Raw genomic sequence first — 26888 nt, forward strand, 5'->3', positions numbered from 1 at the left:
TTCCTCTCCTTACACTTCAATATGGTAAACTGCCATGGTAGATTTAATGTCTTTAAAGTGATTTCAGCTGTATCACACTATTAAAACCCTCACAGGAAAATAAATCTGAAAGCAAAAGAAGCTGAAGCCAGTTGGGTCATTTTCCCCTGCTGCATAACTCCATGCTGGAAGGGGGATAGTGTCACAGGAAAACTTGTCAGGGCAATAATTTTCCACTGGTGCTTATTCATCATTTTTTGCTATTCCAAGACTGAGCTGTGGATTTATATCTGATGAGTCCATTTGGCCTTCAGATGCTTTACAGGCACTTTTTTTCCCCTTCCTTTTTTAGTTATATATATACTTCTTTTGTTGTTGTTTTGACATGAACAAGATCCTTTGGCCCAGCTGTCACAACAGCCAAGTGCTGTTTACATCAGGGTTTGCCTTTTTTTGAGGCCAGATTTGTCCAAATAAGAGACAGTATGGGTTACTCCCAGCCCTGCAAGCAGAGGGAAGAAGGCAGAAGTCAAGCTGCCTCCTGTGTTGTTGCCGTTATTGTTTAGACACTTCAGGGTCAGTTGCTGGCCTTGATGGTATTTCTGTCGTCCTTTTGTCTGCCTGGGATGGTGCTGATTTAAGGAAGGCAGCTTGGCCACCTTGCCAACAGTCAGGCCCAGTTCTTTTCCCAGAGCAGGTTGACTTCCATCCTGATTACTACTGGCTTCTTTATGGGATGTTCGTGTGGGGTTTATCAGCTTGGGAAACAAGAGCAGAGTTTTAAATGTGGAGGGATTGGATCCTGTGAATTAGAGCCAGACTCTTTTCAGTGGTGCCCGGTGACAGGGCAAGGGGCAAGAGGCACAAACTGGTTCCACCTGAACATGAGGAGAAACTTCTTTGCTGTGGGGGTGCTGGAGCCCTGGAGCAGGCTGCCCAGAGTGGTGGTGGGGTCTCATTCTCTGGAGAGATTCCAAGCCCACCTCAGTGTTGTAGTCATAGAATCATTCAGGTTGGAAAAGACCCTGGAGATCGTCAGGTCCAGCTATTAGCCCTGTCTAAACCATATCTCTAAGCTCCGCATCCAAGCAACCTTTAAGCACATCTAGGGATGATAACTCAACCACCTCCCTGGGCAGCCTGTTCCAATGCTTGACTTCATTCAATGCTTGACTTGATCCTGGGCAACCCACTGTGGATGACCCTGCTTTAGCAGGGAGGGAGTTGGACTAGATGATTTCCAGAGGTCCCTTCCAACCCCCACGGTGCTGCTGCAGCAGAGGAACAGACAGCAAATACAATGACCTTCTCTCCTCTCCCTTTGTTTATTTTTCCCAAGGTGAGTTCTAGCAGAACAGGTTAACTGCTCCAAAGGATGCTGGATGTATTTTTAGTCAAGTCTTCAAATGGCCACAGTGTAATTAGAGGGCTCCTGATGGAAAACCAACATTGCTACCCATCTAATTTCTTTTGAGTAACCTTATGAGTGATATTAAAAGGTGGTGATGTTTAGCTTGAACTTTAAAACTGCTCAGAGAAGCCTAATTAAATACATCCCAACGGTGTTTCCAAATGGATCTTTTTCTCCCCATGTTGTTAACTGATGGTGTTTTTCCTCTTTATCCTCAGGGGTTTTTCTGCTTTGCTCTGGCCTTCTGTGGATTGCTCCCAGCTGCCTGCTGGAGATACACACACAGCAGCGAGGTAAGCACAAGGAAATGCCACCAGCATCTTGTCAGAGAGGGCTAATTTTTTCCTTTCATAGCAGCTCTTTTTCCCATAAAAGGGACATCTGGCAGTAAGTAAACCACCCATGCCCACGTCTATCAGCTGCTGTGTCATATCCATCCTTTGCAAGGACAGGGCTGGCTCACCAGTGTGGGTCATCTGAAGGCACAAGGCATGGAAACCCTCACAGGGAGGCAAACATTTAGTCCCTAAGGCAAAACAAAGTGCAGGTCTTGTTTCAGATAGTTTTGGGATTGTGTCTTTAATTTGCTAGGGAGGTTTTGGGTTACATCACTTTGCTTTGGTTTGTTTTGTTTTGAAAAGTCATTTCCAGTCAGCTCTAATTCCTCCTAATGTCATTTGGGAGCCTCCATTTAAAGGCAGTGGCAGGTTGTGACTGCTCAGGTTGTCTCTGGCCAGGAGAAACCCCCAGGAGATGTCTTTATTAACTGGCAGCAGTAGTAAAGTAAAAAGGCTAGTGTGAAAAACAGTGGTTTGAGTTGCTGTCATGCTGGACCAGGAACAGAATCATAGAATGGCTTGAGTTGGAAGGGACCTTAAAGAAGGCTGAACTTGAACTTACTATTTAATAACCTGAGGTCCTTGAGGTCCCTTCCAGTCTGGTATTCTATGAATCTATGAACTTAAAGAAGCTTTGACTTTAAAACTTTTGTAAACCAGGAGCTGGGAAGTCCCAGATACTCTCAGTGGTTTAATCCTCTGGAGCAAAACAAACAATAAAATAAACATTGAAACCTAACTTTCCTTCCTAAAGCAGAACCCTGTTACAGAAAGTCATCTGAGCTGGAAATGCCCAATCTTCAGCTGAAAAATGGCTTTGCTGTTTGTTTTCAAGAGGAGGTAGATAGGAATGTTGTTTAAACATGATGAAAGCAAAACCTCCTCTCTGCCTCTGTGAGTCTTTCAGAGCCCTGTTTACAGTACTTCTTACAGCAAAGCTATGCAGGACAGGGAAATTAGGAAAAAAAGGCAGTTATTTGTAAATATTTGGTATTCTCAGACCTGGGCACTGTAAATAAAATGTGAATTTTCTCTTTTCCCATTCCTTTCTGCTTCTGTGGCCTTCTGTAGCTGCTGAGTGAATGATTTCAGGCAGATGCCACATAGTTTAACTTCAAGTTACCTGCATTCCACACAGGCTTGATGTCACCATAGGTTTACTCTTAAAATAACATATCCCAGATCTGGGATTTATCATGCTTAATCCTATAAGGTTGATCCCTCTCTTCAGCACCGTAGAATGGTTTAGGTTGGAAGGCACCTCAAGGATCATCCAGTTCCAACCCCCCTGCCATAGGCAGGGACACCTCCCACTAGAACACATCACTCAAGGCCTCATCCAGCCTGGCCTTGAACACCTCCAGGGAGGGAGCAGCCACAACCTCCCCGGGTAACCTGTCCCAGTGTCTCACCATCCTCACTGTAAAGAACTTCCTCCTAACATCAAGTTTAAATCTCCCCTCTTCAAGTCTAAACCCATTACCCCTTGTCCTGTCATTACAAGACCTTGTCAACATTCCCTCCCCAGCCTCCCCATAGGCCCCCTTCAGATACTGGAAGGCCATTATAAGATCTCCTGGAAGCCTTTTCTTCTCCAGGCTGCAGAGCCCCAACTCTTGTAGCCTGTCCTCATATCAGAGCTGCTGCAGCCCTCTGAGCATCATTGCAACCCTCCTTTGGACTGGCTCCAACAGTTCCATGTTCTCCTTGCATTGGGAGCTCCAGAACTGCACACAGTACTCCAGGTGGGGTCTGATGAGAGCAGAGGAAAGGGGGAGAATCCCCTCTCTTGCCCTGCAGTCCATACTACTCTTGCTGCAGCCCAGGAGTAATGATTCCTGCTCTACTGACCCATCCTTATGGCCAGTGAATGGGTTTTGTGAGGTCCAGGCCTTCACCAAACTGTCTTCTGAGGCTGGTTTGCATCCATCTGTCTGCACTGAATTCTGTTAACAAGGAATGAATAACCTGTCTGCTCCCAAAATGTGTTTGGTAGGTTCTGCAAAGAAAATTATATACAAAATGGGGAAGGACAAATAAGTTGGAGTAGCCCCTCAGGTCCTATACCTGTCTTAACCAGCATGTCTGAGGCAGTCTTTCTGTTGGAGTCTCATCCAGTTTACAATCAAACATACTGGCACCAACAGAAAAAAGTGCTGCTGTCACTTGGAGAGGTGTCAAAACCTCCCTGGGCAGGCTGGCTGCTCACCCAAAGATCTGAAGTGAACATATTTGTGATTTGGAGGCTGTTGAAGGACCTTTTCTCCTGTTAGTCCTAGTGCCAAGCCGTTCATGTTTCAGTATTTGCTAGCTTGGCTTGTTCCTGAGCCCTGTCCTCATCTGCTGTACACACTGTTCCTCTTCACCTCTGTCTCATCACACTCAATCTCACAGCTCCAGGAACAGCCCAGCCCAGCCTCCAAGCCCTTGTCAAACTTCTGCTTGGCCCAGAGAGAGTCAACCTCTTTCCACATCTGACCTAGTGCAGACAAGGGACTCTGTGAAGGTGAAGAGCCTGTTTGTTTGCCCTCCCTGGTTTTGGTAGGAAAGTGTCACAAACCTGTTTGAGGAACAGCAGTAGTGGTGCAGTCAAAGTGAATGAGAGGCTGATGGGCATAGAAGAGTAGGGAAGATGAGATTTACACGAGCATCTTTGGTGGAACAGCCATGGAAATCACAGAATCAGGAACTCCAGAGGTTGAAAGGGACCTCCAGAGATCATTGAGTCCAACCTCCCTGTCAAGCAGGATCACTCAGGGTAGTTCTCTCAGGAATGCATCCAGGTGGTTTTTGAAAGAGGAGACTCCACAACCTCTCTGGGCAGCCTGCTCCAGTGCTCTGTCGCCCTCACTGTAAAGAAGTTTCTCCACCTTCTATGTTCCAGTTTGTATCTCTTGCTTCTTGTCTTGTTGCTGCTGACCAGCAAAAAGAGATTTGCCCCAGCTGCTTGACACCCACTCCTTGGATATTTGTAGACATTGATCAGATCTCTCAGTCTTCTCTTCTCCAGCTTAAACAGACCCAGGGCTCTCAGTCTCTCTTCACAGGGGAGAGATGCTCAAGTCCCCCAGTCCTCCTTGTGGCTCTCCACTGGACTCTCCAGCGGGTCCCTGTCTCTCTTGAAAGGCTGAGGTTTTCGGCTGGTTTTCAGCCGCAGTAGGAAGTTGTGGTTCCTGAGGCCAAAGAGCTGAGTCTTGTTTTCCAAAGCTATTTTTATGGCAGCTCCTCCTTTCCCACAAACTGCTGCCTGTTTGGATGAGATCTCTTAGTCATTCCTAGCACGGCCCAAAGCAGCTGCAACCTGTGCTGCAGAGGGCATGATGTAAACTTGTGCCACATCTCTGCGGCAGCTCAGGAGATCCTTCCAGCAGCCCTGCAAAGCTGTCCCTTGTAAACTGGTCAGGATGGCATCAAAACTAAAATCCCTCTGGCACAAAAGGAATTTTGCAACAAAGCAAACTTTTAAATTGCAGAGATCTGTTTGCAAGTAAATGTTGTCTTTAAATCAATTAAATTATGATTGCCCAGCTGAAGGGAAAATGTGAAACTGGTGCAGAGAGATGCCCAAACTACTGGTGTAAAGGCAAAAATGAACTTAATGAGGTTCAACAAGGACAAGTGCAGAGTCCTGTACCTGGGAAGGAAAAATAAACTGCACCAGTACAGGATGGGAGGTGATCTGCTGGAGAGCAGCCCTGTAGAGAAAAACCTGGGAGTCATGGTAGACAAGAAGCTCTCCTTGGAACAGCAATGTGCCCTTGTGGCCAAGAAAGCCAATGGGATCTTGGGGTGCATTAAGAGGAATGCATCCAGCACATCAAGAGAGGTTCTCTGACCTCTCACTCTGCTCTGGTGAGACCTCATCTGCAATATTGTGTTCAGTTTAGGGCTCTTCAGTTCAGGAGAGAGGGGGATCTGCTAGAGAGAGTCCAAGGGGCGGCTCTGAAGATGATTAAGGGACTCTCTGAGGAGAGGCTGAAGGACCTGAAGCTTTTTGGTCTGGTGAAGGGAAGATTTAGAGGGGATCTAATTAATGTATATAAATATCTGAGAGCTGGGGTCAAGAGGGAGGGGACAAACTCTTTTCAGATGCACCCTGTGATAGGACAAGGGACAATGGATATAAACTGCAGCACCGGAAGTTCCATCTCAACACAAGGAAGAGCTTCTTTACTGTAAGGGTCACAAAGCACTGGAACAGGCTGCCCAAGGAGGTTGTGGAGTCTCCTTCTCTGGAGACTTTCACGCCCTGTCTGGATGTGTTCCTGTGTGACCTGCACTATATAGTCCTATAGTCCTGCTCTGGCAGGGTGGTTGGACTGAATGATCTATAGGGGTCCTTTCCAAACCCTAACATCCTGTGATTTGTCTTGTACTTTGAATGAAAGAGTCACTTAGATTTGCACTGGCTGCCATCACATGGCAATCCTTAATTACCAAGTGGTTTCTTAGGGATCTCTAAAGGAGGTTTCAGCAGTGACTTCTAGCTCTGCATGCACAGAAAGACTTTAGCCTCTTTGCCTTGCGCTGCTTGTACCTGGGGAATAAACTTGAGGACTTAGGTTGTTGTGGGTGAAGAGCACAGGCCACCCATGCTTGATTCTCCTGCAGGCTTGCTCTGCTTGAACCTTTCATCCAAGGAACGTTTGCCCTCACGCTGGGAAGAGGAAACAGTCTTTCATGTTGGGTGGGACCTCTTCAGATGGTGATTTCCTGACAGGGATCAGCTGGGATTAACAGTTGCAGCTGGTATATAACACACGTTGCCCTAGCTGGGGGCCATGCTTCAAATGAGCATCTTCCCTGTATGTGGGTTCAACACTGGTCTGCTGCTTGTGCCTTTTCCTCCCATCCAGCACCTTTGCAAAGTCAGAGGCAGCATTGCCTGGGTCTGCAGGGGGCAAATCCTGTCTGTGTGCCTACCAGGTGCATCCCTTGTTTCTGCAGGTGTGCAAGGAGTGACCCAGCTCTTTCCAGGTAATTTCTTTAGTGGGATTATAGGGATCCTTCTAGGGGCAAAACAGGTCTGGGGGCTCTTCAGGCTGCATTCCTGTCTGTCCTTGCTGGTGCGTGTTGGGGTAAACTCTTATAGGGTCTGGTCTGTCCCATCTGAAGGCAATGTTTGAACCACAGAATCATTTTGGTTGGGGAAGACCTTTAAGATCATGAAATGCAGCTGTTATCTAACTCTACTAAGGCTGGTGCTAAACCATGTCTCTCAGCAGCACATCTCTCTCCATCTTCTAAACATCTCTAGGGATGGGGATTCAATTACCTTCCTGGGCAGCCTGTACCAGTCTTTGAGAACCCTTTCAGGAAGGAAGCTTCTTCTAATGCACAACCCAAACTTCCTATGGTGCAACGTGAGGCCATTTTCTCTCATTCTATCACTGTTACTAGGGAGAAGAGACCAACACCCACCTCATGCCGACCTCCTTTCAGGCTTACTTCTTATAGATCTTGAAAGGAATTAAGTGCAAGGTAAAGATGTGCTCAGGTGCTTTCAGAAGCATACAGGTAGTTTCCTTTTGGGTTTCGATTAGGTGGGGCAGGATCAGGTTTGTGCTCCCTTGGGGCGGGGTGGGGGGTCTTTTCAGAAAGCCGTGAAGTGCTGTAAAGAGTCTAACGTCCTCCTTGCTCTGGCTGCTGCTCTGCCAGCCACAGTTTCTTTAAAGAGTCTAAGGTCCTCCTTGCTCTGGCTGCTGCTCTGCCAGGCACAGTTGCTTTAAGATAGGCACTGTGCTTTTCCCAGCCTCTGAAGCCCATGGGAAAAACTGAAGAGGGGGAAAACCCTTCCCCCTTCCTTAGCGTTTTTACTATTGTAACTCTTTTCCCAGTGTTTATGTTCCCATCACACAATAAGGGCCCGCTCTCCGGGGCAGACACTGCTCTCCTTTGTCTGAGGCTCCACACAGGCTTTGCACTTGGGAGGTTTATAATTTATCACTGCCCTGACGCTGAACCCACGCAGTCCATTTCTGCTGCTTCCCATGGCACAGCCTTAGCCAGAGCTCCTGTCTCTGGCAGCATCAACCATGGGGCTACTGGGATCATTGTTATCACCGTGGCACATCCAACCTTCACTGGTTGTGGGATGCTCAGCACAGCAAAGCAGCCACCACCAGCTCAAAGCACTATTGCTGATGTAGCCTTTATTTTTTTTTTCAGCTGAAACTGGATTTGATGGTTTTTTTTCCCCATGCTTTCCAAGCAGTCTTGCCTGGCACTGGTTTCAAGTACTATGGGTGAGAGAGCAGAGGTGACTGAAGTGCTTTGGCCATGATGTTGGGAGGTTCATAAAATGCACACAACTTGAATGATGGAAGCACAAAGGGTTGACACAGGGCCTTGGCAGGCTGCTGGGTTTGCACTTCTGTTCTAAAATGCACTGAAATGCTTAATGTTTAACAAGCCCCCCAAACGACCTGACAGAACACCAACCAAAATAAAGCCCCCAAAATACAACAGGCCCTTGATGCACTGAGGCTGGTGTCACTCACAAGCAATGCAGTGCCAGATCTGGAGGATTTAGGGAAGGAATTTGTTGGTGTTGATTAATTGCCTGCTTAGGTTTTCTGTGCTTATCTCTAAAGCATCTGCTGCTCTGGCCCGGTCACAAGCACTGCTTCTGGCTGTGTGAACTGGTGAAAACCATTTAGCTAAAAGCCTCATCTGGATATTCTCGCATCAGCAGTCTCCTGTGACCACCGGCAGGCAGAGCAGCACCTTCTTATCTCATGCAGTTTTACACGGGGTGGGGGATATGTGGGGGTGTGCCTCAAAGGCTGCTCTGGTGTGCAGCACTGGTTGAGCTCTTGTGGCTGGGACTAACTGGGTGCAGGAATGCTAGAAAGAATTGCTGGCTGGCTGCAGCAAGCTGTGAATGCTTCTCCCAGGTACCCAGTGACAGAACAAGAGGACACAGTCTCAAACTGTGCCAGGGCAGGCTTAGGCTGGATATTAGGAAGAAGTTCTTCACAGAAAGAGAGATTGGCATTGGAATGGGCTGCCCAGGGAGGTGGTGGAGTCACCATCCCTGGAAGTGTTTAAAATGAGACTGGATGAGCACTTAGTGCTGTGGCTTAGTTAATTAGAAGGTGTTAGATGATAGGTTGGACTTAATGATCTCGAAGGTCTTTTCCAACCTGGTTGATTCTGTGATGGCCAGGTCTGATACAGCAATAAAGTCTGGTCAAGTATAGGGAGGGGCGAGCCTGTCTTACCACATGGCCAGTTCACATGGTAGGACTTGCTCTGCAACCTGGCTCAAGCACCCAGAGCAGTTTTCCCTTCTCTGTTTCACTTCACAGTAGCTTAACCCAAAGAGAGTTTCGTCTGGCATCCTGTGAACGTTGAGTGCCTCTGCATGCAAGACACTGTGATCACAGAATCACAGGACTTTAGAGGTTGGAAGGGACCTCCAGAGATCACTGAGTCCAACCTCCCTGCCAAGGCAGGATCCCCTAGGGTAGTTCACACAGGAATGCATTCAGGTGGGCTTTGAAAGTCTCCATAGAAGGAGACTCCACCTTTCTGTGCAGCCTGCTCCGGTGCTCCGTTGCCCTCACTGTGCTCTTCTTATCAGAGCAAGGAAGGAGTTTGAGTAATTATTTCAGTTTCACAACTTGCAGTCTCTGTCTAAGCAAGGGAGTCTGTGGTAGCTGCCACTGATGGGGAATTTCTGAGTGATAGTGGCGAGCACATCCTTCCTGATGATGTGGAAAAAACATGACGTGTTGAAGTTGTAGTTCCTCCTGAAGCTTCAGCATGTGCTGGCTTTGGTATCTCAAAGGCACAAAGATCTGCAGGAGAAGAGGATCCTCCTGCTTGCCATGCTTCTCATGCGCCTCTACCACTCTAAGGGTATTCCTGTTAGCAGGAAGGAGAGGTGGGCTTGTCTGCCTTCCTCGAGCCCTACCTTTGCAGTGTGATTTTGGGCTGTTGACTGTTGCAAAGATGGTTCAGCAAGGAAATCTCAGACCATTGTTCTTGATGCAAGCCTAAGTTAATTTTCCAGCATGCAGCTAAGTATCCAGCTCTAGTTGCTCAGGTGCAGGTATTCACTGCCTACAGGAGGGGCATTCATTGGCACCTCTGGCTTGCTAAGAGATCAAGACTGAAGGCTGCCCCCCTTGACTGATCTTTCTGTTCCAAATCCACCTAGGGGGAAAAATGATCCTTGATAAATAAGTAAAAAATGTCAATTTTCATCTGGAAGGAGGCAAGGCCAACATTTGCTTTAGTTTCTAACAGCCAGGGGCAAGAACAATAATGGCTTAGAGTAAATGCCTTCCTGTAGTCATAAATTCTACTTCTTGGGGGATAAAGGATTTAGAGGATGATAAACAATCTCAAAATTCTTTCTTTCTTCTACTTCAAGTGAAAAATGCTACTCTCTGGAGTCAGCCACATCCATCTGCGTGGTGATTTTCCATTTGTTGTATCCAGCAAGCCATCGATATTGCCCCTAAATGAATGTTTCATTAAGGAATGCAGGCAGCAATCTGACTAATTTAGAGCTGGAACATCTCACCCAGCTTCTTCCAGGAAAAGCATTGCTGCAAGGTGTGACCTCTGCACCACTTAACCTGGGGATTTTTCTTCAGCCAAAGGCCGGCTGGTGCTTTGTCCTCTGCTCTTGGTGGTTTCAACTGGGAAACATCAGAGGCACTGTCTCTTCATTCAAAGATATTCCTCCAGCTATGGGCCATAGCATGGCACTAGGAACAGAAAAACCCACTTGTGATGATGCTTATGTGGGGAGGGAGTGTAAGACCTATTGAAAAGGAGCCCAGACAGCCTTTTCTCCAGCTGTAGCAGTCCATTATGTGCTAAATATGGGCTGAGCTGAGGGATGGGGCACAGCTGTGGTTTTCTTAGAGCATGTTATTAACAGTGTCAGCATAACCACTCCAACTCAAAAGGCATCCTGTTGCTTAACCATGAAAGAAAGCACCCTGGTTATCTTTTAATAATGATTTTCCCCCTTCCAACATGGTGTAAAATAGAAAAACAAAATTATTCTTGGGCAGTTGACCCAAAGTTGCCTGTCAGTGCCGTGGGAATCTGTTGAGGACAGCAGTTGAGCACAAAGCAGTGCTGCAGTCTAGCTTCTTACAGAACGGTGGGGGTTGGAAGGGACATCTGATGTTCATCCAGTCCAAGTCCCCTGCTAGAGCAGTCCCAGAGCAGCACAGAATTCCAGGATGAACAGGCCTCTACTGGATGCAGTAATGTTGCAAATAAGGACAGGTCATAAAGCCACCTGTCTGATGCTTTCAGGTTTTATTTTTTCCTATCATTAGGCATGCATGAATTAGCACAGTATTTTGGGCTGGATGGAAGCTGCCATGTGTGACTGGTGCTGCAGAGCTCAGCTGCAGCTCTGGCTATAAACATACCCCCATCCCAGGCAGAAAAACTGCCCAGATGATGGCTGCTTAGTGCAATCTTTTGCTTTTCTATGCCTTCTCTTATGAAACCAGGCCTCCTGTATGCTCATCTCCTGCAAACAGGACAGCAGCCAGTGATAAACACTGAGATTTAGTGCTTTATACCTACCTCTGAAACACTGAAATGAGAAAGCCCTCTGCAGTAGTAATCTGTGCAAACAGACTACTGCCATGGATGCAGACAGCAGTTTTCTCCTCCAGAACCAAATGATCTTAGCACAACTCAGGCCGTGTGGAGGAATCAGTCAATTCAGCCTGTAAAAAATGGGTTTGTTGTTTGATATTCCCTTGCTAGGATCTGAATGGCACATTCAGATAATAGCTGGATAGAAATGCTGGATATAATTATCAGATAGAAATGCTGAGAACAACTAATCAGCAAATTGTACTCTCAGGCTTGCCCAGACATACATTCTAAAAGGAAATTATTGCTCTAAAACATTTCCCATTTAATCCCTTGTGCTTCCAGCTCTTGGAGGCTGCTTGACAAAATGAAACAAAAAAATCAGTAAATAACCGAGGAGCCAGCCCACAAACCAGCTCAGAAACAGGGTGCAATTAAGCCTTTAGTAGTCATCAGCTACCTGGAGATTGCCTTCATCAACATAGCCATCACTGGAGCTGAGCTGGCTGTGAAATGATAGCTGCTTGTGGGTTCTTCCTTTTATTGCTTCTGACAGCCAGCATAATTTTCTGCTATAGCTTTATGGGTGCCTTGTGCCTTCAGTTCATTCCTATCCACCCTTATCCTTCAAGCAGCCTCAGGTTCAATGTTTCATGTCGTTGCATGGCACCTAAACTAATTGAGGAAGGTGCAGATGTGCATATCTGCATCAGGCAGGGCCTCTCCTGATCAAATCCAGGCAACCAGCAACAGAACAAGAGGACACAGTCTCAAGTTGTGCCAGAGGAGGTCTAGGCTGGATGTTAGGAGGAAGTTCTTGCCAGAGAGAGTGATTGGCATTGGAATGGGCTGCCCAGGGAGGTGGTGGAGACGCCGTCCATGGAGGTGTTCAAGCAAAGCCTGGATGAGGCACTTAGTGCCATGGTCTGGTTGACTGGATAGGGCTGGGTGCTAGGTTGGACTGCATGATCTTGGAGGTCTCTTCCTCTGGTGGTTTCATGCAGCAGGCTGCCAGAGACACAGGCAGCTAGAGGCAGCTCACCTGCCCTCCTCCCAGGCTGCAGGAGCACCAAAGCAACTGCTGAGGAAGACATCAGCCTCAGCTGGGTCCTAAGGGTTCTTACCAGCATAAAGTTCCAATGAGCAGTGACTTTCCTGCACAGTGAATACAGTCTGGTGGTGTGGTCAGAGCCTGTGGTGGCCTTGGCAGATAAAACATCATGGAACAAGTCTCATCTTGCCTTGGTTGAAGCTGAATCCAGTTATAAAGTAAGCAGCCAGCTCCATCCCCAAGGCAAAAGAGCTTTTCTGCCAGTTTTTGAGGGCTTTGGGGGGATTGTACCCAGTCAAGGTAGAGGGCACAAAACTATCTGGTCCAACAATTCCAGACCCAGACTTCAGTAGATTTTTTCAAGCAGTTAAACTTCTGGGTTACTTTCAACCCTTGAACACTTTGAACCTAACAGCTTCATTGTTTGGGGGGTTTTGAAAGACATCCAAATTCAGAGCTTTTGAAGAGAAGCTCAGCTTCTTGAGCCTCCTGAGAAGTATGAAAAGGCAAAATTTGCACATGCAGCACCATTACCTTGCAGAGACACAGGTGCATGTTGTTTTCTTCCTCCTTAGGCTGGGGTTGAGATATTCAAACCTCCTGGGCTAAGAAGCCAGCTGCTCTGTTCTTCCTTCTGTCCTCAGCAATATGAGGCCACGAGAGGAGGTCAAAAGATGATTCTCTTTTCATTATTCTTAATCCAATTCTTCAGTGGAAATGGAAGCTCTTTTTATTGAATCCATTTATTTAATTGCTGCTGCTGGAAAGCTATTTCATGGCCCACAAGAAGTCAGAAAAGCTTGCATGTTTTCTGTTGGGGCTCAGGGGAAGGATGGTGCACAGGCCTGCTGGAGATCTTGTCTTGCTGTATCTGTCCTGCTCAATGGGCTGTGATAAGTGGGGCTGGCAAAATGAACATCCTAATCCTGAGCAGTGTGGGACAGCTCAGCATTGTGCACCTTGCTGTGGTGGACTTTTAACTTGGCTCAATATCTATCCATCATCAGACTTCTGTCATCAACGCTGGGCTGCTCTGCTTCACTTACTGATTGCTCTATGACAGATCTTGGATCATCCTGGGGGAGACAGCAGCCCCCAAATCCCTCCACTTCTGTGCTACGGTGAGAGCTGTGAAAAATCTTTCAATGTGAGCCCTCAAACTCTGTTCCTGGTGGCAATGAGCTGAGCTGGATACGAGTAATCTTCTCAACCTACCCCTCTCCTCTCCCTGGTTATCACCTGCTTTAGCTGATTCCTTCTGGACAGCTAGGTGGGGTGGAGCAATACTGCAGTGAAAGGCTGTAATCACCTCAGATGACCCTGGTTTCCCTCCCAGGCACATGGTGTTGGGTTTTAACCCTGATTTCCAAACAGAGCCCCTTAATGCTGAGATGAGAAGCTTGGCTGAGGGATGGCTCTGTCCCTCCCCACACCACCCGCTCCCATCTGTCTCACTCATCCACGTCCCCTCCCCAGAGCCAAGCACTGCCTGCGGGTCCACTCAGATCGAGGCTGCTGAGGAAGCCAGGGAGGAGGGAAGGAAGAAAGAAGGTTTTGACTCCAGGCTCTGAAGGCAGTTGTCTTTTTTTCCTCTTTTTTTTTCCTTTAAAACCTGACCAGGACTTGGCTGAGATCTGTCAAGCTGTGACTTCTCACGTGTTTGGTTAATATTTAGAGTCTGATTCACCACTGAGTCATTCTGGTTTGGGGGCTTCTTGGGCTGTGTTTGGAGGGACTGCTCTGTCACTGGGATGATGACAGACATGAGAGTGAGGTCCTCTCACCTTTTTGTTTTAGCATCTTACTGTTTTGTGTGTATGTCCTCACAGCCACCTATCAGGACAGGGAGATGGCATCATCTCTGCCCAGCAGAAGAACCTGGGGGCACACCAGTTGTAGGTACCAGAGTTGTTCTCTGACACTAAATCCAAAACTGGCCAAAATAATCTTCAGCCATCAGCTGGTGAGGCACTGGTGTGATACCAAAGGGTCCATGTGTAGCAGCAGCAGCTGATGCACAGGCAGCAGCACAGCCTCTCTCATGGACCTGACTGTGTTGTAGACGCTCTCAGCTCCTGCACAGTCATCATTTAATAGCTGCACTACTTGTCTCACTACACCTGGGAGACCTCCCAGGGAGATGCCAGAGGAGCATATTTCCCTCCAGAGATGACTAGAGTCGAGTCAGTATTTTCCACATCCAGCTATCTGCTCTTGCCACAGGTGGAGGACAGCATGATGGATGTGTACGATCGTGTGTACGAGGAGGTGAGGAGGAACCCCTCCAGCTTCAGGAGGCACGACCTGACTGCCATCCATGAAGCAGTAAGTGTTCCTTCAGCCTGAGCACGAAACCTTGCCCTGGGCTACCTTCCTGATGGCTTCAGCAGACTGGGATTGACACATGTGCTCTGCCTTGTGATGCTGCAATGCTCTTTTCACTTGGGAACTGAGTCCTCCAGCCTGCTGTGAGGTCTTCTCCTCCTCTCCTACTCTTCCTTTCCCAAGCCTGACCAACCAGATAATCAACAGGAGAAAAAGGTCACTTTCCTGAGCCTTGCTCTGGTGTGAGATCTTCACAGCTTCCATGATATATATTGTCTGTCTCAGCAGACCCTTAGCTATGCTCTGTGTCTGTGGTACAAGAAGGTATCCACCTTCCCAGGTGTCCCAGGTCAGGTAGAGAGAGGACAGGACTTCATGGAATCATACAGAATTACAGAGTGATAGAGGTTGGAAGAGACCTCTGGAGATCATCCAGTCCCCCCTCCCCTGTCAGAGCAGCTTCACCTAGAGCAGGTTGCACAGGATGGCATGTGGACAGATTTTGAAAGACTCCTGAGGTGGAGACTCCACCACTTATTTGGGCAGCCTGTTTCAGTGTTCCACCACCCTCAAAGTAAAGAAGCTCCTTCTCATCCTCAGATGGAACTTCCTGTGTTCAAGTTTGTGCCTGTTCCCTCTGGCCCTGTCACTGGACACAGCTGAAGAAAGCCTGGCCCCATCCTCCTGACACTCACCCTTGAAGTATAGATAAGCACCAATAAGATCCCCTCATAATCTCTTGTCCAGGCTAAAAAGCCCCAAATTCCTCAGCCTTTCTTCATAAGTGAGGTGTTCCAGTCCCCTAATCATCATCATAGCTCTTTGCTGTACTCTCTGAAGCAGTTTCCTGTCTTCTTTGAACTGGGGAGTCCACAACTGGACACTTGTCCAGCAGGAATATTTGGACTTGGTTAGTTCTGTTTACCCTGGAGCCTACAGCTGAAGAACAGCAGAAGCTACGTGGTCTTGTGCAATGCTGGAGGCTGCCAGCAAGCTCCACAAGACCACCACCCAAGGCTCTGTTGGTGCAGGGGACTTCTCTGTAGCTCAGTAGGTGGGCAAGGGTGGTTACTCAGAGTGCAGGGAGGATGCTTGCCCTCAGAGCCACAGGAGATGAGTGAGGATGTGCCCCATGGTGAGAAACTCCTGAGCCCTCACTGAGAAAAGGAGATGCTGTCTCTGTGCACAGCAGGGCCTGTTTGGGTAGTGACTTCATGGTCACTACCATGATGCCAGACACCTCCCATGCAGCTCCCTTTAGCCTTCTGTGTTTTCTTAAATCATCACAAGTACATTCCAGAGCTACTTTCATCTGTGCTTCTCAAAACGCAGAAAAGGGCAGAGGCTTCTACCATGGTGGTGACCCTCAGAGCCACAAGCAGGTGTGGTGGTGATTGCTCTGCAGGGTTGTGGAGCAGCACACCCAGAGTCCCCCCTGGTGAGAAGAATCAGGCACAGTACCCAGCTTCATCACCTGCCTATTTTAGTTGATGGAGAAATACTTCTTTTAGACTTATTTTCTTTCCTTCTTTCCTTCTTCTGGCTGCAGGAAACTAGCTCCACAGTAAGTGATGTTTGGGATATCCTCCAGCCCATAATGTAAGCACTGTAAACATGAGTCTGTGCATCGCATGGTTTTTCAGAGCAGCCTCTGTAGGAGCTGTTGTGATCATGAAAGAAAGGCCCCAGCTCCAGGCAGCACTCCAACATGTTTCTCCCCCTCTACTCTGCCCTGGTGAGACCACACCGGGAGTATTATGTCCAGTTTTGTGCTCCCCAGTTCAGGAGAGACAAGGACCTGCTGGAAGGAGTCCAAAGGAGAGCCATGAAGATGACTGGGGGACTTGAGCATCTCCCCTTCGAAGTGAGACTGAGAGCCCTGGGACTGTTTAGTCTGGAGAAGAGAAAACTGAGAGGAGATCTGATCAATGTCTATCAATATCTGAGGGGAGGTTGCCAAGAGGATGAGGCCAATCTCTTTTCAGTGGTGCACAGCAGTAAGACAATGAACAATGAATACAAACTCCAATAAAGAGAAACTTATTTGGTGTGAGGGTGACATAGCCCTGGAGCAGGCTGCCCAGAGAGGTTGTGGAGTGTCCTTCTCTGCAGACTTTCCAAACCCACCTGGATGCATTCCTGTGTAGATTACTCTGAGCCTGCTTTTGTCAGGGGGTTTGGACTTAATGATCTCTGGAGGTCCCCTCCAACCTCTAGCATTCTGTGATTCTCTTTGCAGCCCTGGTTGTGTAGCCCTGCCTAGGGCAGCAAGGAGAAAGTGTAGTGGCCCAGCACCGGATGGCAACTGGAAAGCAAATGGTAGGCTGCTGACAGACTTCTCCCTCTCTTCCAGTTCCTGTGCTGTGGGAAGCACTCTCCATTTGGGGACACAGCCATCATTGAGCAGAAGACATGTCCTCCTGGCCAGGTGTGGGATGCAGGACAGGTGAGAGAAAGATTTCTTCCACACCATGGTGGGGTTGTGCCACTACTCGCTGTTAGAAGCTTGCTGGTGTGGTGATGAGAACCATGAGGTTTTCATCATCCCACAGTTGGGGCAGGGGTTTGTTTCCTTGGGGTTTTGTTGTCTCAGTGAGGAGGTGTCTCACCCACTGGAGGAGCCCCAGTAGATCAGCAGGTCTCAGAGCTGCAGTTGTGGTTTACTTTACAGCTCTAGAAAGCCTTTGAAATGTTTGTGTTTAAACTTGTCACTTCCTTCCAGCTTCCTCCTCATCTCTTCTGTGTGCAGAGTGTGAGATAACACAGACTCATATCTCAGCTCAAACCTGTTGGACCTTTCCTTCTCACACTGGTTTCTGAGGCTTAGTAGATGTGCCACCAACAGCAAATGTGGATTTTGCTCTAATTCCTTTTCTCCAGGGCATTAAAATGGGAAACTCGTGGAGCAGGATCATGATGCCCAGCAGTAGCTCCATCAAGCATGCTTCATTCCTTCTCTTCACAGTATTTTAGTGAAGAGGATGGAGAAGCCACCACTATTAGACTGCCTTTGCCATGATGTAGACTTTGTGGTCTCTGAACAAATCTATTGTATGATTATTTTTCTTCCACTGGAGTAGCCAAATCAGCTGAAGTAGCTGCAGCTGCCAGTATCAATATGTGTGTTGTCCTAGGAAAAGCAAAGTCATGTTGCTACAGCTCCAGAAAAACATTGTCCCTAGGGGAAGGTGTGGTGTGCCCACAGGACACTGTGATGTGCAGGCAGAGGGCAGCTCAGGGAGCAGCATTTCAAAGTGCTGCCTCGGAGAACATCCCACCTGACACAGAGTCGTAGAGCCACAGAATGGCTTAAGTTGGAAGGGGACCTTTGAGATCATCTACTCCAGCCTGCACACCACAGGCAGGAACACCTCACAACTAGACTCAGCTGCTCAAGGCCTCACCCAGCCTGACCTTGAACAGCCCTAGGGAGGAGGCACCCACAACCTCCCTGGGCAACCTATTTCAGAGTCTCACCACCTTCATACTGAAGAATTTCTTCCAAAGGTCCAGTCTAAACCTACCCTCCCCCAGCTCCTTGTCCTGTTGCTAGACACCCTTATGAAAAGTTCTTCCTTAGCCTGTAGGATCCCTTCTGGTGTTGAAGTCAGACTCACCTCAAAAAGCAGGAGGGGAAAGCAGAGGAAAACCAGCACAGTAAGGGTGACTCTGCACCTCCTCCGCTGCTGGTTTGTGTTCCCTTCGGTGGTGAGTGGGTGGAAGTGTTTGGCAGCCCTGGGAGCCACTGTTAGCTCACTGCTGCACATTCACGCTCTGGCTGTGAGCACACTTAGCTTGCTCCACAAATGACTTCATGGAGGGCATCCTCTTGCCTTTGGCTCTTTTGGCTAACACCTCCTGGAGTTCCACGGCGCTGCCGGCAGGCTCACAGCTGATGTATGTTAACACTTGTGACACCTTGTGAAATGGAGCTCTTCCTTAGGACCTCTGAGGAACGTGGTTAGCGTCATGATGTGCTCTGCTCTGCCATCTTCCCCTCTTTCCATTTGCCAGAAAAAAGCTTTTGCGTGACCGCACTCACGACCTGTGTGCTCAGATCCCCTCCCTCAGCCCAAAACACATCCTACCCAGCCGTAGGTGTGTTGCAGTAATAACAAACAGGCTGCAGGGGTTTGTCTTCCCAAGCTGCAGCAAGGCGCAGAGAGCTGCCTACGCAGCAGCACCCCCTCCTCAGCTCCATTTCTAGCTGGTAGTGCGGCTGGGGGGGCAAAACTCCCTCCCGAGCTGCTGCCAGGGGTTATTTCTCTCCTCCCAGGACTGCCTGCGAGAGATCCAGCACTTCCTGAAGAAGCACTTGGACTTCATCTCCACGCTCCTGGGTGTCACCATTGCCTTCATGGTAGCTATGTCTGTTTCTTTGCATTTTGACCCCAAGAGCCAGTACCCAGTGGGGGGGATGTGTCCTAAAGTGGCCTCAGAAGCTGGGATTTTCTGGTTATTTTGGAAACCAGCAGCAGAGGAACAAGTGGTGGTAGATTCCACCACGGAAATTAAGAAAGGACCAGGACCTGACTTAGCCAAACAGAGGCCAGAGGTGTTTTCCTGCAGGAGCAGACTTGCTACAGGCTTTTGCTGCCCTTCCAGGCATAGCAACCTGGAGCAGGAAGCAAGGAGCAAGCTGCTGCAGCAGCAGCATCTATATTTCATCCAGCCAGACTTGCCTGCAGATCCTCTCCTGTGAGTAAGAGGCCACATTGCCTGGTGCAGGGCTTGTGAATCCAGAGAGAAGCTGGCAGCAGTCTTGGAAAAGGAGATGCAGTCAGAGCTCCATGTTTTGGGAGCCTGGTGCCTCTCCTTGCCCAGCACTCATTGACTGCCTCCCAGTTCAATCTGGGAAGTCTCTTTGTGCAAACAGAGCTGGAAGTTCTTGAAAGGTATTGAGCACCAGCAGTGTAGCTGAGCAGAAAAAGGTCTCATCCTATTAATTACCACTACTGAACCTGGTAAGGTGCCCCTTGGGCAGTGGTGGGGTTGGGAGGGGAATCAGGGGCTGGTGAGGAGCAGGCTGCAAAGGAGAAGAGCAGAGCACGTTGCCTGGCTTTGAAGTAGGATCTTGCAGAGGAGAGGTGGGATCATCTCCAGAGGCTGGCTTGAGTAGAAAAGGGTCTGTACTGAATTTGTGAGTCTTATTTGAGGAGAGGGCAAAAAGAAGAATGAAAAGCTGCAAGAGAAATGCCCAGCAGCAACGAGGGGGCTTGGCGGCTGCGCAGGGATGGTTCCTTCAGAGCTGGGGAGTGCTGCTAAGTAAATCAAGCCTGCTCCTGTGCCCACCCACTGCCTGGCAGAGATGTGTTGCTGCAATTCCCCCACAGCAGGGCCCTGCATGTGTGGTGAAGCATGCCAGAAAGAAGTACAGGCCAGGAGACTCGCTTCCTCCCTGTGCAGGGAAGTGTTAGGTCTGCTGTGATACCTCCATGCTGCTCCCCATGCAACCTTTCCTGGATGAACATGTTTGGAGATGGCTTCACTCCTTGTGTCCACCTGGCACAATTCTGGGCTAGCAGACTCCTCTCCATCCAAACATCTCAGAGGAATCATAGAATCAGTCAGGGTTGGAAGGGACTACAAGGATCATCTAGTTCCAACCTCCCTGCCATGGGCAGGGACATCTCACACTAGGTCAGGCTGTCTGGAACCTCATCCAGCCTGGCCTTAAACATCTCCAGGGATGAGGCTTCCACCACCTCCCTGGGCAACCCGTTCCAGGGTCTCCCCACTCTCATGCTGAATAACTTCTTCCTAACATCCAGTCTGAATCTCCTCATTTCTAGCTTTGTTCCATTCTCCCCAGTCTTATCACTACCTGACAGCCTACAGAGCTTTCATGTAGGTCCCCGTAAGATACTGAAGTGCCACAATAAGGTCACCTCAGAGCCTTCTCCTCTCCAGACTGAACAGCCCCAACTCCCTCAGCGTCTCCTCATAGGAGGAGCAAACATTTTTGTATTTCATGGTGCCAGCAGTGAGTTAGGAAAGCCATCAGGTGCTGGTTGACTAGAAACATCAAGGCACACACACTGTCAGTATTTGGTGTGGCTGTCTCATTTTCCTCAGCTAGAGGAGGAATTTCACTGCAGCTCCATTCAAGACAGAAGCAGGGGAGTTTTTATTACAGATCTCTCTGTTGCAGCCTGATGCTGGAGCCAGATAAGGCAGCTGGCTTTGAAGCTTGTGCAGGAGGAAGTCTCACTGCACCGCTCGCTGCCATGCTGGCAGGATGCAAAGGAAGCGCAAAATGAGGGCTAGAGCTGCTCCGATGTCGCCGTCCCTCGGCCAGCATTGCACACATGGCCAAGCTGCAAGCAAAGGGGCAGACTTGTAGGGAAGGGCACCTTGTGCAGCCCTTCTTGTCCTTCCCACAGCAGCCTTACCTGGGAGATGTTGGCTGTGGAAGCCCTGATGGGTGATGTACCAGGCAGGACATGTACCAGGCTCTGTTTGGTGATGCCCAATGACAGGACAAGGGGCAATGGGTGGAAGCTGAGGCACAGGAAGTTCCATGTAAACATGAGGAAGAGTTTTTTCACTGTGAGGGTGTCAGAACACTGGAACAGGCTGCCCAGGGGGGTTGTGGAGTCTCCTTGTCTGGAGATATTCAAACCCACCTGGACACGTTCCTCTGTGATCTGGTATAGGTGATCCTGCTCTGGCAGGGAGGTTGGACTGGATAAGCTTTCAAGGTTCCTTCCAGCCCCTGACATTCTCTGATGCTGTGACATCACAATGCAAGATGAGGTGTAAGGGTTCCAAGCTGAACAAGGGCAGGTTTAGATTAGACATTGTGAAGAAATTCTTCCCCATGAAGATGATAGGTTGGAATGGATGATCTTGAAGGTCTCTTCCAACCTGGTTGATTCTATGATAAAGTGCTGGAACAGGTTGCTCAGAGAGGTTATGGGTGTCCCATCCCTAGAAGTGCTCAAGGCCAGCTTGGATGGTTTGAGCAACCTGCTCTAGTGGAAGGTGTCCCTGCCCATAGAACTGGATTATCTTTAAGGTCCCTTCCAAAGCAAAGCAGTCTATGATAAGATGAGAGGGCATGGATTGATGCTTGAGGAGGGCAGATTTAGACTGACTATTAGGAAGAAATTATTTTCACTGAGGGTGGTGAGATACTGGCACAGGTTTCCTAGGGAGGCTGCTCCCTCCCTGAAGGTGTCCAAGGCCAGGTTAGATGAGGCCTCGAGCAACCTGGGCTAGCAGAAGGTGTCCCAGCCCATGACAGGGAGGTTGGAACTGGATAATCTTTGAGGTCCCTTCCAACCTAACCCAGCCTGTGAATCTATGAACTATGCTGTCCTCTACATCCACAGGATTCACGTGCATGAGCTGGAGGTTGCTAGATGATTTTTGTTTTGTTGGGAGGGGTTCACTCTAAACAATAGATGAGGTTTGGTGGTTTGTTTGGTTTTTTTTTTCTCCCTATGTGGCTTTCACCAAAGCCTGCTAGGAGAAGGAGCTGTTTGTTTGTGTAGAGGAATGCTTTGTGGCAGGAATCTGAAATCTGAATTTCCTGGTTCCATCTCATTGCTTGCTATTTTTAGCACAGGCTTTGAGCCATGCTCTGCTAATTTCAATCAGATGCTTTAACCACGTGTTAGGGTTGGGGGTTTTGTTGGGGTTTGGGTTTTAGGTTTTATTTCCCCCTTCCAGGATGGAATTATTGTTCACCATTTTACTGGAAAACAGCTCTCAAAAAAAAAAACAACCCTGAGACATCCTGGGACATAAAATCCACAAGTGCCAACTGGTCTAATGGGCAACATTTATGGTGGCTCCTTTGCACAGATGGGGCATCATAATCAAGTTCAGCATTTAATTGCCTGCTTGTCTTCTTTATTGCCTCAGATTTATGGGATGATCCTCACTTCGTTCCTCTGGTTCTCCATCCACTTCAGCAGCAACCTGGAGCGGAAAGGCAAATATGTCCTCAGAGAGAGGTAGAAATCTGCTGCCCGAGCATCCCAACCAGGCAGAGCCAGCTCTTGGTGCAAGAGGACATCTTGAAGTCCCCCAGGAAGGCATTGCATGGGGGCAGGCAGTGGGATGTGTCTTCTTCTGCGCTGCAAACTGCTGTGCTGTTCCCAAGCTGGTCAGAGCAGCTGATGCCCTGCAGAGGAACTGTCCCACACCTTCACAGAAGAGAGACAAGGACTGAGACGTGCCTGTGGGCTCAGAGGTGCAGATCTCTTCACCAGGAGATGAATGGGCTGTAGTTCCACAAACAGGACACCAAACAGCTCCTCAGGACAAGCACGAGAGCCCAGCAAAAATCACAGCACGAAACCAAACTTCTCTTGTGCTGTTTTTGAGCAGTTCTCTGTGTCCCCCAGAGGTGCAGTATTTAAGGAAAGAGGGTTTTGGATCACAGCCCAGGACCAATCTTGTGCTCTTTTGGCAAATACATGGACACAAAGTGTGTCACTGCTGATGGGAAATGTGCCTTCCCAGCCTGGACACTTGTAATAGTTGACTTTGGCCTCGTTTCTGACCATGCTGAAGTATGTTGGCATCCAACAACTGTGGACTGGTTTTCCCCTGTCCTCAAATATTGCTGGATTTACAGAGCTTTCAGTGGAGATCAGGAAAAAATGAGAAAGCAGTGCATGGGCTTTGAAACAAATGCTCAGCATAAGGCCATACCCCTCTGTTATTCCTCCCTGCTAATGCAGTACATCATTATTTTTTAATTCCTAGGATTTAGTCAACCTCCCAGAGCTTGAAGCCACACTGATTTCACAGGCTTGTTCAGCTTCCAGCTGCAACACCGTGTTTATCTAGCTTCACTAACCCACTGTGCTGTTGTGCAACACAAAAGGACTTTGATATTGCACATACAGGCAGGACTGAAGCTGAAATCTATAAGAGGACAGTACTGATCTTCAGCCAGGTCAAAAAAAGACTATGTCCAACTGCACGTCCTCTTTACACCACCCTGTCAACAACAAGCAAACGTCTAAAAAGCCTTGCCCCACTGAAGACCTCAGCTCTCAGTCTACCTGAAAACGGCTCCCTGGTGTGCTTTGCCCTCATTGCAAGGAGGCAGAGCCACTGCTGAGCTGAAAGCCAGCACTGCAGTGGATTTAGTACCTGCTGGAAAAGCTGCTGTAAACTATGTGGTCGAGGAAAGTGTCTGCGGAACCAACAGCAGCTTTCATTTGCCTCCTTCATTGTAGCATTTAGTCATGAGGTTGTTTGGCCTGGAGAAAAGGAGGCTTGGGGGAGACCTCGCTCTCTACAACTCCCTGGAAAGGAGGTCACAGTGAGGTGGGTGTTGGTCTCTTCTCCTTAGCGACAAGAGGAAATGGCCCCAGGTTGTGCCAGGGGAGGTTTAGCTTGGACATTAGGGAACATTTCTTCCCTGAAGGGTTGTCAAGCCAAGGTACAAGCTGGAGTTGCCATCCCTGGAAGGATTGAAAAGCCATGTAGAAGTGGGATGAGGGACATAGTTTGCTGGTGACATGGCAGTTCTAGGTCTGGAGTTGGACTTGGTGATCTTAAAGTTCTTTTCCAACCAAAACAATTCTGTCATTTTCTGGAAACCACTAAGTAGCAACTATTGATGGAGATAAATGTGGAAGTCCCCATACTGATGTTCAGGACATGTCCTGGCCCTCAGGCAGGGGTTGCTACATGTATGAGAACAGCAGTCCAGCCTGCAGCACCTGGTTGGCATTTGAACATGCCTGCAGCTATCTTGCACTGGAAAGAATTGTGTTGAGAGAGTGGGAAAGGGAAGGGCTCTCACTCCTCATCCTCCTCCCTTGGAACCAGAAAAGCTTCACCATTGGCTTCATTGGAAGAAGGATGAAGATCAGACTGCTCCAGAGTGTTACCCAAGCTATCTCCTGGCAGTCACCAACACACTTTGGTGTAGCAGGGATTTAGTAATGATGTGCATGACCCACTTCCAGCAGCTGGGAAAGATTCACTTAGATGTATATGTCTGCTTTTAGGTATATCACTCCCTGGAGAGAGACAATCTCTCTTGTGAGCTCCAGCTGCTATTGTCCAGGCCACTGCTATTGTTATCCCTCCGGCCAGCTGGCAGCTCGTGTGACTCATGGTTGCTCTCAATAAAGATGAATTTCTTGCAGAGGGCCACCATTCCTTCTCTTTCTCTGCCCTGCCTGAGGCAGCCTATGTTGCTGGAGTTGCAGCATGGAGAACCTTCTGTCATTCCCAGTGCTAGGAAGAGATATTCCCTGGGCAGCTGGCTCTCATCTGTCCCAGCACCTGAGATGGTGTTGGTCCTCTGGAGGAAAATCACACAATTGTCAGAGCTGGAAGTGGCCTCAAGGATCACTTAGTTCCATCCCTTTGGTCATGGGCAACAAGGAGTTGTTGGTTAGCCTCATCCTGCCCTCAGCCAGCTGCTGGGGCAGCAGGATGGTGTCTCACAAGGGGCAGTGGAAGTAAGGAGAGGAAAATGCTTCAGGACAAGCTTAAGCAACAAAAAGTAGAGTATTTCTGGGAGTCCTCTCTTCGGTTTCACGTTTTTAAACACCAGGTAGTCGGGGCTTGAGTGCCATGGTCTAGTTGACTGGATAGGTCTGGGTGCTAGGTTGGACTGGATGATCTTGGAGGTCTCTTCCAACCTGGTTGATTCTATGATTCTGTGACAAGTGCTGATGTTCTGCCATATCAGAAAGGCATCACAGAATGTTAGTGGTTTGGAAAGGACCTCCAGAGAGCATCGAGTCCAAGCCCACTGCCAAAGGATCACCATTGCAGGTCACACAGGAATGCATCCAGGCAAGTTTTGAAAGTCAGCAGAGAAGGAGACTCCACCACCTCTCTGGGCAGCCTGCTCCAGTGTCTCAGTAACCTCATGGTGAAGAACTTCTTCCTAACATCCAGTCTGAATCTACCCACTTCTAGGTTTGCTCCATTCCTCCCAGTCCTATCACTACCTGGTATCCTAAGAAGTGCATCATCAGCTTTCTTGCAGGCCGCCTTCAGACACTGGAAGGCCACAATAAGGTCTCTTCTGAGCCTTCTCCTCTCCAGACTGAACAGCCCCAACTCTTTCAGTCTGTCTCCATAGCAGAGGAGCTCCAGCTCTCAGATCACCCTCATGCCCCATCTCAGGACATGTTCCAGCATGTCCAGATCTTTCCTGCAAGAGAGGCTCCAGAACTGGATGCAATACTCCAGTTGAGGTCTCACCAGAGTGGAGTAGAGGGGGAGAATTATCTCCCTCAACATGCTGCCCACACTTCTCCTGATGACCCACACCAAACCATTTCATGAGATGACAATGACCTGGAGAATCATCATTTTTTCTTCTTCCCAGCGAGCAGCAGACTGGAAGTGTGCAATTTCTTGTCCCAGGGAGGTGGAAATCTCCTTCCTTCCTCTGACAGCCACCCATGATCTCTATTCCCATTCCATCCACTGCTGCAGTTTCCCTGCAAGGAGCAGCAGCTTCAAGGAGCAGGTGACAAAGCAATGCTCAGCCAGACACGCTCCTCTACCAGAGCTTTCCTGCTGGTGTAGCTGGGTTCCCAGCACCCTGTGGTAACATTCCAATGCCATTTCCAGGAGCAGAACTCCTTGGTTTTCAGAAACCTGCTGCAGAGAAGAGCCTCTGTCTGTTTGCAGTTGCAGAAGTGGCAGCACCCAGGGGTGTTTGAAGCCCATCATTGTTTCTCAGCAGGAGAAAGAGCTAACTTCAGCTTTCCCACAAAGCTGAGTTTTAAGTGTTTCCTTTTTGTCACAATGTGATCACCTTTCGTTTGAAAAGCTTTGTGGTTTTCCAAGCTCCCTGCTACTGTGATTGTGTCTACTAACTTCTAGAACATGTTTCTTTCACTTTCTAAAAGTAACAGCTGCACCTTTCTTGGATTCTCTTGCAAATTGATGAGAAACCTCTCTCTAGACTTTTGTTTCTGAAATGTCTGTTTTCATCCTGACTCAGCCTCTTTTCCTTTTCTTGATTCAGTTCTGTGTCTTTCTGCTTTGCCCTGCACTCTTTCCCATTCACATCTACTACTGCCTAGTGACAGGACAAGGAGAAATGGTTTGAAGTGGGTTTAGACTGGATCTTAGGAAGAAGTTCTTCAGTACAGGGGTGGTGAGACTCTGGAAGAGGTTGCCCAGGCAGGTTGTAGATGCCCCCCTCCCCAAGGGTATTCAAGGCTAGATTGGATGAAGCCTTGAGCCTTTCCAAGCCATTCTGTGAATC

At 48.6% G+C, this 26888-nt stretch overlaps 1 protein-coding gene across 8 annotated transcripts in view; it reads left to right on the top strand.

The window, feature by feature from the left end:
* Positions 1-26888, top strand: part of TSPAN32 (tetraspanin 32) — a 42677-nt gene that overhangs the window by 11124 nt on the left and 4665 nt on the right. For 5 of the 8 annotated variants that reach the window (XR_010306699.1, XR_010306695.1, XR_010306700.1 and 2 more), the window contains exons 5-9: positions 1609-1683; positions 14579-14680; positions 17034-17126; positions 18957-19040; positions 22550-23968. Coding sequence is in view for 2 of the 8 variants with exons in the window: in XM_064163182.1 (XP_064019252.1) it covers positions 1609-1683; positions 14579-14680; positions 17034-17126; positions 18957-19040; positions 22550-22645 (450 nt within the window). In the remaining 6 variants the exon portion in view is untranslated. Of the gene's footprint in view, positions 1-1608; positions 1684-14578; positions 14681-17033; positions 17127-17560; positions 18085-18956; positions 19041-22549; positions 24798-26888 lie in introns of those variants that run through there. The other 3 variants (XM_064163182.1, XR_010306701.1, XM_064163183.1) reach the window with 3 other exon arrangements.

This window comes from Pogoniulus pusillus, chromosome 24, assembly GCF_015220805.1.
Source record: "Pogoniulus pusillus isolate bPogPus1 chromosome 24, bPogPus1.pri, whole genome shotgun sequence".
NCBI lineage: Eukaryota > Metazoa > Chordata > Aves > Piciformes > Lybiidae > Pogoniulus > Pogoniulus pusillus.